At 32.1% G+C, this 14,076-nt stretch overlaps 1 protein-coding gene across 2 annotated transcripts in view; it reads left to right on the forward strand.

Moving 5' to 3' along the window:
• The window catches only part of LOC107444761 (carnitine O-palmitoyltransferase 1, liver isoform), a 44,996-nt gene that overhangs the window by 23,075 nt on the left and 7,845 nt on the right, over positions 1-14,076 (forward strand). For both annotated transcript variants that reach the window (XM_016058980.4, XM_071186810.2), the window contains exons 15-21: positions 417-442; positions 1,024-1,089; positions 1,222-1,306; positions 9,323-9,487; positions 10,521-10,655; positions 12,535-12,723; positions 13,396-13,473. In XM_016058980.4, the coding sequence (XP_015914466.3) occupies positions 417-442; positions 1,024-1,089; positions 1,222-1,306; positions 9,323-9,487; positions 10,521-10,655; positions 12,535-12,723; positions 13,396-13,473 (744 nt within the window). The remainder of the gene's footprint in view (positions 1-416; positions 443-1,023; positions 1,090-1,221; positions 1,307-9,322; positions 9,488-10,520; positions 10,656-12,534; positions 12,724-13,395; positions 13,474-14,076) is intronic.

A 14,076-nucleotide genomic window follows, 5' to 3' on the forward strand; every position in this document is an offset into this window, starting at 1 on the left:
ATTTTTGAGTTTTTTAATTTTTTTTATAGATTTTGGATAAATTTTTTGTGTAATTTTTGTAATATTTTGACTTTTTATCAATATTTTTTTTCTTTTATTATTCTAGCATTTATGAAAAGTGCAGGGAAAAAAATTTCAGTTATAAGTTATTGATTTTTTTTCAATTTTAAGGAAATTTTTAATTTAATGGAATTTTATGATGTTTTTTGTTTTGGTTGATATTGATAACCCTTTTAAGGGACTTTTTAGGAATTTCTTAGATCATCCTAATCCAGGCTCTAATAATGGTTTCTACTTATGTATTATGACTGACTTTAAATGCAGTAAAATGATATTGAAATAATTTTTTATCAAACATTAATCTATCAAATAATTGAGTAACATTTTTAATTCTAAAGTATTTTGTTCAATTTTAGGCTGGCCTTAATGTTGAACACTCTTGGTAAGATAATTTTAATTACATAATTCTATTTTTTAAGTTTCTTCCAAGTGCTTTGTGTGTGTGTTTTTTTAATGTATTTTTTGACCTCACTTATAGCCATTTTTTGTCTTTAATCATTAAGTACTTTTTATTAATAAAATTTAATTTTTACAAATAAATTTCACAATTCCTCTTTTTGTCTAGGCTGTTTGATCTGCTAAAGTTATTTTTATTAAATATTATTATTTTAATTAGCCAGTTAAGAATAAAAAAAGAGCAAGAAAAGTGTAGTTTTGAATTAAGCACTATTAGAATTATAAATTAAATTATAATTAATTTGTTAATTTATTCATTTTTTTTTTACTTTTAATTTTTCATTTTCTTTTAGATAAGATATAAATTATGTTTTTTACATCCTTAACTATTGATGTTTTTAAAATACTTTTTTGTTATAAAAGTTTCTTTGCATCAAAAGATATTAATGCATTGATTCTTTGAAGGACTTCTTCTAATCATAATTTTTTGGCAAAAGGATACTTTTCGCAGATTGATTAAATGCATGTTGTTTTTCGGTTTTGAAACAACTATTATTTGTTTTCTAGGGCTGATGCTCCTATTATGGGCCATGTGTGGGAATTCTGTTTAGCTCAAGAATTCAACACCAAATGGTATTTAGAATTTCGTTCTACTTGTGTATACAATTATATTGAGTTGTTTCTTACTTGAATTTTTTAATATTCAATTATTAAACATGTAGAAGATAATTTTTATGTTAAAATAGGATTATTTTTCTGTTGTAGTTATGATGAAGATGGCAACTGTATTGGAGAGTCTAGAAACAATATATTTCCACCCAGTCGATTGAGATGGGACTTTTCTCCTGAGGTAGTGTTTTCTTTAATTAATCGATTTCTTTTATTTATGCAGTTATGTAACATGTAATTAGTTATGCTGTAAATACTTTCTTATTTTGAAATTTAAAGGTAAATTTCAGTTTTTAGAAAAAAATTTAAGGGGCAAGATGCAATTTTCACTAGCTGTGGATTTTTTTTTTTACTCCCAAGAAAACATTTTGTGAAGATAAATTAGATTCATAACAAGCATGAATGTAGGAAAATGTGATATCTTACGAATTAAAATGTGATTTTACTAAAATAAAATCCAAAAAAGAAAAATTCACAAAAGCACGTGTAGAGTATTTGATAATAAAAGAAAATATTCACACAAAGTTTTATTTCTTTTTTACTAAAAAAAATTTTGAGATATGAAAAGAAATAGTCGTATTAGTTTTTTTACCCAAAAAGAGTGTGGTTCTCATTTGAATTAGTAATGTCACACTATAGATATACTAAGGTTCACTGTATCGAATCAAGAGGGACTACTGAAGAGACAGTATTTATAAAAAGAAAATATTCATTTAAATCATCAACAAAACATAGATAATTCATGTAGCAGGTTAGTACACAGCTTGAAATTAAAAAAAAATATATATATAAACAAAAAATAAATAAAAATAAATAAACTTACCAACATTTAAAAATCTTCTCTTATTAATTTTTTTCTTGATCTCATTGTGCTGTTTTTCTATTAATGCTTGTGTTAGCTGGATATTCTTAGAACTCTCTAGCCCTGAGCAAAGTTCCATATTTTATCTAAAAATAGGTCATTAGAAAATGGTGGTATAAGGCATGTAATCGCAAATGTAAAGTACAAAAGATTCGGAATCTGTTGAAAGATTCCGAATAATTAATCACATTGTTCCTCTTGCGGTATTTTTATTATTTATTTTTTTGTATAAATTACTCCAAATGCGTGAATTTAAGATTAAAGGAGTTTAATTTATGAATCATTATTTTTTTATTGTTTTAAACATGCTCTTTTTTAAAAAAATCACATTGAAACACGGAATGCTCAGATAAAATTTCTTATGGGCCCTAATACTAAAAAAAATGTATTTAAAACCTAATTGTGTATTTTATTGTAATAAAAAAATTTCAAATGTGTGATAAACATTTATAATTTTTTATGTGTATTAAAATGATTTTATAGAACTAATTTGTTGGAATAATGTTATAAAGTAAAACATCTTCATAATTAAAGCTTTTTGCAACTAAAAGTAAAACATTTCGAAATTAAAGTCTTTGTACAAAATGTTTTAGTCAATAATCATGTTAATTTCGTCTTAGGGAAAAATTATTACATCCCTGATGAATTTTGTAAAAAAAAATTTTTGATTTGTATTTTAATGTGGGACTGATTGTTTAATGATTGATTGAAGTAATTGGTTTTCCACTGTCTTTTTTTAGCTTAATACATGTATATTATACATTTATCCTAAGTTAAAATTGAATAAATATTTGAAATAGTTTTATTTAATACTCCTTACCTAAAATTTGTTAAGTTCTATAAAACTATTTTCCGTTTAATTTTAAAGAAAACTATTAAATAGCAGTAAGCTTATCAAACTTTTAATGTCTTGAAAATTGTAATATTCATGGAGAACTATAGTGAACACAGTTTAATTCACAGTTACACTCTCATAGATCGCAGAGTTTAAAAATGTTTTGCAAAAACTTATTTAGTGAGAAATCTCAAAAATATTGCCTGATTAAAAACTTCATTTGCTTCAAAATATATAAATAGTAAACAACACTTGACATGCTTCAAGCCCCCTGAGGGGGTTTACCATCTTTAGGTAAACACAGGGAGTCACGCCCCGGGGTACCCTAGTGATCTGTCCTCCCTTCCGTTTCCTCTCCCTTTTCTCCTACTTTTTCCTTTTTCTTCCCCCTTCTCGTGGTTGCCACATTAACTGGTGAGGGCTCTTTGTCTGTGTCCAATACCACCCTGTTGTATCGGACACAGACGGGAAGAGACCACCCGCGTGTTTGCCGTGCGTGGAGACCCGTGTCCCTGGAAAAGGGGATCCTGGCAGTTGAGGGGCATCCTGGTACCCCAAAACACTGCTTTGGCCCCTGCTTCAGGTAAACGGGAGGTGCATATTGACCTGTATGCATCAACCGGCTAGTCACGACCGTCATCTGTTGGCTGGGGTCAAGTCCGGGGTCACTTACTGGGCACCTCGTTAAGGGTGGAGGCTGCTTCAGGGGTGATTCGCGGATGTATAGCTATTGGTTAGCATCGGTGTCAAGTTACTCAATTTTGTTACTTGCATCCCCCATGTAGGACTCCGTGGTGGGTGATGCCGCTGATAGTGGAAGTATTTTGAAATTTTCTATGACTGAAAATAGAGGCAAGGTGTTTAGTTCTGCACACCATAGCAAAAACAGCGGAACAACCCCTTTACCGTTAGAACACACTCGATATTTCATAATAAGTTTGACAAATCCAACTGTACCAAACATTTCGTTTACAAAAGTCTCGCCATTTTTAATCCACAAGGCTCTTCTGTCAGTATTGGGAGAAGTAGCTTCTGTGAAGAAATTGCGTTCGGGTGATCTTTTAGTTGAGGTCTCCGAAAAACAAGCTGCTATATTATCCATATGCGAGAAAATCTGCTCATTTACAGTAACTGTCTCCCCTCATAAAACTCTCAACACTTCACGAGGTGTAATACCACAATCAAAATTCCTCGATGATGAAGAGGAAACTATCGCTGAAGAATTAAAAGAACAACATGTAACTGCTGTCCGTAGAATTAAGATACGTAGGGATGGTAAACTTATCCCTACGAAACATCTGATTCTTACTTTTGACACACCGAAACTACCATCTTCGGTTAAGCTTGCCTGGCATAACTGCCCCATACGACCATATGTGCCAAACCCATTAAGGTGCTTTCAGTGCCAAAGGTTTGGCCATTCTAAAACATCTTGTCGTAGCAAGCCAATTTGTGCCCACTGCTCTGGTTTTGACCATAGTGACACTTCCTGTGAGCTGCCAGCCCTTTGCAGTAACTGCAAGGGCGCGCATGCAGCATACTCCAGGAATTGTCCAAAATGGTCCCAAGAGAAAGAAATACGAAGTGTAAAAGTGTTGCAAAATGTTACGTTCAGTGAAGCTCGCCGGATAGTCACCGCCCGTACTCCTCGGCCGGGTGTATCCTATTCCGTGGCTACTAAAATTTCATATAATTCAGTGAGCACTCAAACAGATAATCTACCAGCCCCTCCCTCACAGCCCAAAAATCAAAAAATTCCGATTCCATTGACACAGAACAACAAAAAGCCCATATTTAATTTTACTGGACCTTCAGCACCTCGTAGATCTGTCTCAACATCTCCTCCACCTACAAAAGCATCTCGGACAGATTTCTCAGTGAAGCCTCGGCCTGACTTTACGCAGCGCTCGAAGTCAAAACTCCCTCCTAGCGAAAAACCGGGACTCACCCGGAAAAAGAAAAATCCTAAATTTAATCAGTACTCTAATCAATCTACTTCTGCCATTGCACAGAAGGCAGATGATATTTTAACGTTACATCCTTCAGAAGATGAATCGCTTTTTGATGAACTTCCGATGGATGACGCACCTCCATCCACATCCAAGAAAAAGAAATAATGACAATTTCCCTTATTTCTTGGAACTGTCACAGTGCAAGAAATAAAATCTCTGATATCAGAGATATTGTATCTAAATATCACCCTTTATGTCTCGCGCTTCAAGAAACATTTTTGGTATCATCAGACAATTTTAAACTTCGCAACTATGTCTGCCATCGAAAGGATTGCGTTGATACTAATCGACCTAGCGGTGGTGTTGCAATATTAATCTCTACAAGTTTCCCATCATCTCTCATTTCATTGTCGACTCCATTACAGGCTGTTGCCGTTCAAATTTACGTTAACATCTCCATTAGAATCTGCTCTGTTTGCTTACCTCCACATGCTGCTATAACTCAAATCGATTTAAACTCATTGATTCATCAACTGCCCCCACCTTTTCTACTATTAGGGGATTTTAATGGTCACAGCGAATTATGGGGTAGTTCTGACTCCAATGCTCGCGGATGTCAAATAGGAAGACTCATTATTGATCATAACTTATGTTTACTGAATCAAGGAGAGGACACATATTTTCATGCACCCACACAGACTTTCCATTGCATAGATTTAGCTTTATGTTCACCGGCAATTTTACCATTCTCACAACTCTCAGTTGATGATGACCTTCATAACAGCGATCACTTTCCTGTCATCATTTCATATTCATCTACTAGTAATATCACTCCTAGACCCTCTGTCTTCATATATCATCATGCTGATTGGAGTCTCTTTAATCAGCTTGCTGATTTCACTGAAGATATGGTTAACTCTAGCAATATAAGTGATGCAGTTGAAAACGTAACTTCGGTAATAATGCATGCTGCCGAAGTTAGCATACCGAAAACATCTACCTCTCTTCCCCGTCACCGCCGACCATGGTGGAATGCCGATTGCTCTGCGGCTCACAAAGAGAAGCAGAGATTGTGGAACATCTTCCGTCGCTATCCAACAAACGCTAATTTTGTGGCTTATAAACGAGCTAGAGCTTTCTTTCGTAGGATAAGGCACCAAAGTCAAAGGGAGTCTTGGAAGCGTTACGTTTCATCTATCACATCTACAACGTCTCCCAGACAAGTCTGGTCGAGAGTTAAAAAGGCGAATGGTATGTACCGTGAATTCCATCTTCTGGTGTTTGAAAGACACGGTACTATTTACTCAGATCCTGTAGATGTGAGTAACATCCTAGGTGAAGCTTTTGCTGCCGTCTCCAGCCCTGACAGTTACAGCAGAGCGTTTCAAAACCATAAACGCGTTGCGGAAAAAAATAAACTAAATTTTGTGACTCGACAGCAACTGCAGTATAATCAACCATTTACTTTTATAGAATTACTACGAGCAATTACGAAAGCTCCCAATACAAGTCCTGGCCCCGATGGAATTACATATTGCATGCTACGCCACTTTATTACTGTCTCCTTGCGCAATATTCTCGATCTTTTCAATCGAATATGTTTAGAACAGATATTTCCTACTAATTGGCGTGAGGCAATTGTCATACCTATCTTGAAGCCAGGTAAGGATGCGAAAAATCCGATTAATTATCGCCCAATTGCGCTGACGAGTTGCTTCTGCAAAACTCTCGAGCGCATGGTAAATTCTCGACTTGTCTATTATCTAGAGAGGAAACATCTAATCCCCGACTTTCAAAGTGGATTTCGCAAGGGCAGATTGACTATAGACAACATTGTTGCTTTGGAATCGCATATTCTTAATGCTTTTGTTCGACGTAGCCATTTTATCTCTATCTTCTTTGATATTGAGAAGTCGTACGATCGAACATGCCGTTACAGCATTCTAAAGGCTTTGTTTAACATGGGTCATCGAGGTCATCTCCCTGCATTTATTGAAAACTTTCTGAGACAGAGGTATTTTCGAGCCAGACTGGGTAATACACTTTCTGATGTCTACATTCAATTTGAAGGTGTTCCACAGTGTAGCGTTCTGAGTGTCATACTTTTCATCGTTCATGTATCTCTCATCTTACATATTTTACCACCTACAGTTTTTGGTTCACTATAAGTTGACGATCTCAACGTCTCATGCTCAGGATCTGAGATGCGAGTGATTGAACGTCAACTTCAACTTGCTGTGAATAAAACCATCAAATGGTGTGATGAGAATGGGCATACACTTTCCCCCTCCAAAAGTTCATGCATGCATTTTTGTCGGTTGCTCAGGCTGCATAATGATCCCTTCATACACATTAATAACATTGCTATACCCGTAGTTGAAGAAACTAAATTTTTGGGAGTGATTTTCGACAAGAAGTTGACATTTGGCCCTCATATTAGACAGTTGCGAAAACGGTGTGAGAAAACTATGAACATGTTACGCGTCATTTCAAATACGCATTGGGGTGCAGATCGTATTGCCTTACTACGGATATATCGAGCACTTATTCTATCGCGTATTGATTACGCTTGTGCAGTATATGGCACTGCCTCAGCTTCTCACCTTAAAAGGTTGGATACAGTGCATCATACTGCCTTGCGTATATGTAGCGGCGCATTTCGTACTTCTCCAGTTGAAAGCCTGTATGCTGTGTGTCACCAATTGCCTCTAGATTTGAGACGCATGCAGCTCAGTCTAACATATTATTTTCACGTTGTCTCATCCACATCACACCCTCTTAAACGTGAAACACTTCCAGTAAGTTTAGAGCGGATTTATGATGCTCGACCCTCACATGTTCGCCCTTTTAATGCTCGCATGTGCTCGCTCAACCAATCATTCAATATCTGTGACTCAACAACACAATGTGTCGATCACTCGCTTATTCCACCTTGGAACGTTTCACAATATCATTTTCATTCTCCATTTGATGTACATAGTAAATCTCATGTTGCGCCCATCATTTTTCAGCAACTATACAAAGCTCATCGTCATCAATCTTGTCAACATGTTCCGGTTTTCACAGATGGCTCAAAATGTCCTGGCTATGTAGGCTGTGGTATTGTTATTGCTGACGACACCTACAGTTATAAAATACCAACTATGTGTTCCGTATTCACCGCTGAGGCAGTTGCAATTCTGTTGGCATTAAGGCTTATTTCAGCTAGTTTGAATCGAAAATACTGCGTTTACTCAGATAGTATGAGCGTGTTGCGCCAACTCAACCATTTTGACAATGAAACTCATCCAATTTTGTGTTTTATACAGCATTTGCTATTTAATCTTCATAAAAATGGTTTCGATATTTTATTTTGCTGGGTTCCAAGTCACGTTGGAATCCCAGGCAATGATTTAGCCGATACAGCAGCACGATCTGCTACTACTACTTTAAATTTATCTATACCATTCTGAGATGTAAAAATGCATATTAAAAAGTATATAAAATCTTTATGGCAGCAGCAGTGGGATAACCAAGTGAATAATAAGTTGCACGCTCATAAGTCAAATTTGGAACCCTTCCCTGTGTTGCGACTACGTAGTGCAGATGTTAAGCTTACCCGTCTGCGAATCGGACACACCAGACTGACCCATCTTCATTTGTTGTTTGGTGAACCACCTCCTCAATGTAACACTTGTGATGTTTTACTTTTGATTCACCATATTTTATTCACTTGCCCGTATTTTAACAGACATCGTCTTGCCTTTTTTGGCAGTTCTATTTTATCTATGGGAGATTTGTTAGGTGACTCTCATCATCCGAACATTTTTGCATTTTTAAGTGCTATTAGCATTTTAAATTGTATATAAGTTTATTCTGTTCAAGAATTTATTCATTTTTAGAAGGATATTCTTACTTTTATACTATTTTACTGTGTTTTAACGTTGACATGATTTTATTCCAATATTACCGTTGATTGTTTGTATATGATTTTATCAATTTTTAATTATATTTAGGAAAATAAGTATGCACTTCAATTTTGACATGTATAAACATATTGTTTGGCGCAGCATGTCCACATTTGGATTTTGTGCCATTAAACTCTACATTCAATCAATCAATCGACATGCTTCAAGCGCTTCAAAAATATGTTACCGTTTTCAAAATTTGCCAGGCATAAACGAGATAAAGCAAAATTGATTTAAAATAAAAAACGCGAAGTTGCTAATGTAAAATAAAGGTGAGAAACAAAACTAGAGAAACCACAGTAACCGAGAGGGAAATAAAATGAAATACAGAAAAAAGGACAACCACAGGCAAATCAAGATAAAATGCATTTCCAAGTGCTATGGAGAGGTTTTTCTATTTTGAAACCAGCTGACTGTTATTTGCTATATAGATATTTTTGAAACAAAGGAAATTTTTAAGCAGGTAATAATTTTACTGCTTCACTTTCTTAGGATTATTTATTTAAATCCCACTTTTTCTTTCGCTCAATTCTAAAATAACTTTTTGAAATATTAATATTGGAGACATAAAATCATGCATTTGTTTTCATAAACATTTCAGGTCATTACTGTGATAGACAACTGCAAACAATCTGCTGAAACTGCCATAGCAGATGTTGATCTCAAACTATTAATGCATGATGCATATGGTAAAGGATTCATGAAAAAATGTAAAGTCAGTCCAGATGCTTATATTCAAATGGCTTTGCAATTAGCTTATTACAGAGTAAGTATTTTTTCAAAGTATTAAAATATCATATTTTTTATCCTGTGGCAATATATTTTTAAAATTTATGTGGAGAATTTTACTTTGGCTATTCTGTAGACTCCATATAATCTGAGTTCCACCTAATTCAAAACTGTTACTCACGTTGGAATAGAGCACACAGATTTTTTTGTGTACTGGCAATCAAAATTATGAACAAAATAATTATTTTTTTAAATCTACATATGCAATATTGAAAATCTGCGTGTTCGTGCAATGTTTCATGTAGGAAATGAAATTAATTGTTACATTTCTAAAATGATACATCTTGGTGCTGAGTAAGCTAGGTAGCCTTAAAGATTCGGGGAAATTTTTAGTCTCCTAAAAAGTCAAGGAAATGTTAAATTTCTAAGTCAAAAAAAATTTTAATTTCTTAATATATGTATATTTTTTTAAGGTCATTTTAAAATGTAAATTTTCTAGTACCTAGAAAATTTTTATTTTGTTCTCTTGCACAACTTTGTCAGAAGCGTTCATTTTATTTATAAACATTTACAAAATAAATAACATTTTTGTATTTTGTTTGATTTGTATAATATATTTGTGGAGTTATAAAAATTTGGAACTTGACATTTTTGCTCCAAATAAATAATATACAATTTTGTGCATATACTGTACATGCAGCATGTAATGACTAAGTAACTGTTGTTTTTAGTTTACTTCTTTTCAGTTTTAGCTTCTAAAAATGTGATTTTATTCTGTGTTGTGTGCTTCTTTTATGTAACAATATATTTTTTAAAAATTATTTGGAAATTGATTTTGTTATTCATTGCTCAGAGATATGAAATGTGTAGTAAGAATATTCTTTCACCCCTTTTGTAAATATTATTCAGCATTAACTACATTAACTCCAAAACCTTTTATTTCATTTCTTCATTAAAAAAAATTCTCTTTACAATAGTTTTTATTCTTTTTTTATTTTTGAAAAACAGAAATCTACTCATATAACATGTACAGAAAACAACCATATAACTACAATGTTTTCTTTCCATAGGACTCTAGAAAATTCAACCTGACCTATGAAGCCTCCATGACTCGGCTTTTCCGAGAAGGTCGTACTGAAACTGTTCGACCTGTTACTCTCGAATCTTGTGCTTGGGTGAAGGCTATGGTTGATGCAAATGCACCAGTGAGTATTTTCTTCCTTTCTAAGCTACAGTGTGGTCCAATATTGTTGAATGCATTTTATGTTGGCACAAAAACAAATTTTGGTAAATACATGTTTATTATTTTCAAAGAAAACCAATTTAAATTACTCTTAGATAACAAAACTTTAAACATTAATTAACTTTCACCAAAGTCGGTAGATGGTATGACAACCTTTCACTAGAAAATTTTACCAGTTGCTATGGTACAGGACAAAACAATGTTTGTTTTTTTGTTCAATGAAAGCAAATTAGTTTTAACTATTCAAAGATGGTTTTGTTAAATCCAATTGTAATTCTATGATTGTAATTGTAATTCTCTGTTAAAGGATGGTACTTACAGATTAAAGACATGAAAGTGGATCATATTAAAACCATATTTTATATGCCGTTATTGGAGCTCGCATGGAAGTTAAACTTAAAAATCTTTCTAAGAAAACAAACATAGTTGCATTTCATATTTTTTTCAAAAATAAATTGCTAATATTATATTATGTGATTTAATTTTTATTTGATTATTAGTGAAATTTATTCTATTTAATTTTATCTTTGTAAATTCTTCATTGTATTATATGATTTGGCATTGGCTTTTTTTTAAATTATTGATTAAAATTGAAAATTTTGGCTTATATTGAAAATTTTAGCACCAATAGTTTTTGCTATTTAGATTTAACTAATTAAAATCAAAATTGGATAGTTTTTTTTTTTTTAAAAATTGTAAAAAGGTTTCCTGTTTATTTAATTTAAATTTGTTTTATTTTACTTAAATCATATTTTTTGATTTGATAAGATCTGATTTTTTTATATTTAGTTAAGTTTTATAAATATAATTCTAATTGAATTATTATTCAAAATAAATTTTAACAATAAATTTAAAACTATATTGCTGCATTATAAAAAAATGCTGCTATTTAGTTCACAATAAATAGTTATGCAATTTTGCGAATTGAAACTTATTAACACAACGATATATTTACATTTAGTTTTAAAACTATGAAACTCAATAGTCTTAACGAATCTAATATTAAAATGCTTTGTAAATTTTCAAATGAGTGATTTTTTTTTCAAGAAAATATATCATTTGATTTAAATTTGATTAATGATTTTTTTAAAGAATAAGTTGATTTTAATAAAGGATGGCTGATTAAAATTGTTTTTGTTTTTTATCATTAGGTTTGGACTTACACTTTGGTAACACATCACTAAAATTTTTAATTTAATATAAAGTTCTGACTTGTTCATAGGTAACAGCTCTTAAAAATAACCTTATCCCATAAACCTGTCTGTTCCTTTAATATTTAGTTACAAAAGAAAAAATTAATCTTATGTTAAAGGTTCTTTAGCAACCTATGTATTTTTAAGCTTTTTTGACTTTTGCAGTTAATAATAAATTGTTAAATGTAATACATAAATTGATGTGCTATACTATTTTAATTAGGAAATGATAAATTAGTTGTAAAATGTTTATATTTTTAATTGAGTTTCTCAAATATATTTTTTCAAATCTAATTATCTCATATATATTATTTTATCTACTAATTATATTTGTTTTTATTTATCATTGTCATCTCTTACCTATTATTATTATTACTATTATTATAGATTATAGAAATCTCTTATCTATTAATTTTATCTCATTATCTCTTTTATATTTTATCCATCAATTATATTGTTTGTTTTTAATTATAGTCATTCTTACCTATTATTATTATTACTATTATATATTATTCTCTCTTATCTCATTACTCTATAATCTATTATCAATAGTATATGTTTTTTTATTTCTTTTAACAAGAGTATTTTTGTCTCATTATAAAATTTTTAATTTGCTTTATATTACAGCAATGTTATTTATATTTTTAGAATGAGGAGAAGATTAATTTGTTGCGTAAAGCTTGCCAGAGGCATCAGAGAGGGTATCAGGATGCAATGTGTGGAAAAGGAATCGACAGGCACATGTTCTGCCTGTATGTTGTAGCTAGATACCTCAATGTAGAATCTCCATTTTTGAATGAAGTATTAAGTGAACCTTGGAAACTCTCTACTAGCCAGGTATAGTTTTTTTTTAATCATAGTATTTCGAGTTCAAAGTTTATTGTTCCTGTCATTTTATATAGTTTATTTATATTAGTCTAGTCATTAAGTCTAGTTTATTGTATATTATTGACATTGGGGAAAGGTGGTGCACTTCGTTTTGTTTTCCAGTGTCACCATCTATGACCAAGAATTCGACTTCTGCCATACACATTCGTCTCAATCCGTTTTATCAGGCAGATCCATTCGTTTATCCATGGATCGTAATTTTGTCCTGAGCCAGAGAACGATCAATTTCCAATTCCGTATCCCTAGAGGTGTAAATTCTTATAAGAGCATGGAGGACTTTGTGACCCAACAAATTTAATGTGCACCAGTCACCCTTTACTACACGGGGAGTCTTCGGCCAGTTTGGGTTTGAACTCATGACCTCTTGGACATGGTGCTCTTACTAAGTTAATTAACATTATACTTTAGTTTGTGAACTTTTATTTGCTTAGTAATTTGAGCTAGATAGTTAATTTTGAAATCATTTGGTTTGAATAGTTAATTCTGAATTTATTGTTGTGCTTTTACAATACTATACTTATGCAAGTGATACAAAGTATTTGTAATGGGTATCTTGTATAATAAAAGGATACAAATTGAATTCAATAATCAATTTTTTGAAATTTTCTTTTCTTTCATTAGACTCCTCATGGGCAAACAGATATGATAGATTTGAAAAAATATCCTGATCATATTTCTGCTGGTGGAGGATTTGGGCCTGTAAGTAGATTTATAAAAATTATGTCATTTCTAACTGTTATGGCATTTCTAACTGTTGTTATATCATTTCTAACAGTTCTAGAAAATTGAACCTTAGACTTTTTATTATAATTCAAGGCAATTTAATTTTTTAAGCTCCTCAGTTTACTTGTTTACTCCATTTGCCACCTTACTCTACACACTTGTGTTCAGTAGACTCTTTTATGATAATTATAAAAGCAAAAGGATTTATAGTTTTAAAATAAAAGTATCAATGACTTATAAAATGCATAAAAATAATTTGATGCTTCCTTTTATAATTGTGACGTAATTATGAAAGTTAATTTTAATAATAAATACAGTACACTCTCGATTATCCGTGCGCGGATTATCCGGTTTGCGGATTATCCGTACTCATTCCGGAGTCACACAAAAAATATAAACAGAAACATTTTCAAGATTAAAAATATTTGATTCATGAAGTTATACCACTACCAAATTTTTGGAAGCAATATTCGTTATTGGATTGCAGTATATGGAATATCAGCAGCATAGCCAAAGGTAAAATCGTCTACGTTATCATGATCTTGGAGAAAGATCATACCGCTTGATAAACAATCCTCT

This window comes from Parasteatoda tepidariorum, chromosome 9 (assembly GCF_982258835.1).
Source record: "Parasteatoda tepidariorum strain Cologne lab strain chromosome 9, Ptep-v5.0, whole genome shotgun sequence".
In the NCBI taxonomy this organism is placed as follows: domain Eukaryota; kingdom Metazoa; phylum Arthropoda; class Arachnida; order Araneae; family Theridiidae; genus Parasteatoda; species Parasteatoda tepidariorum.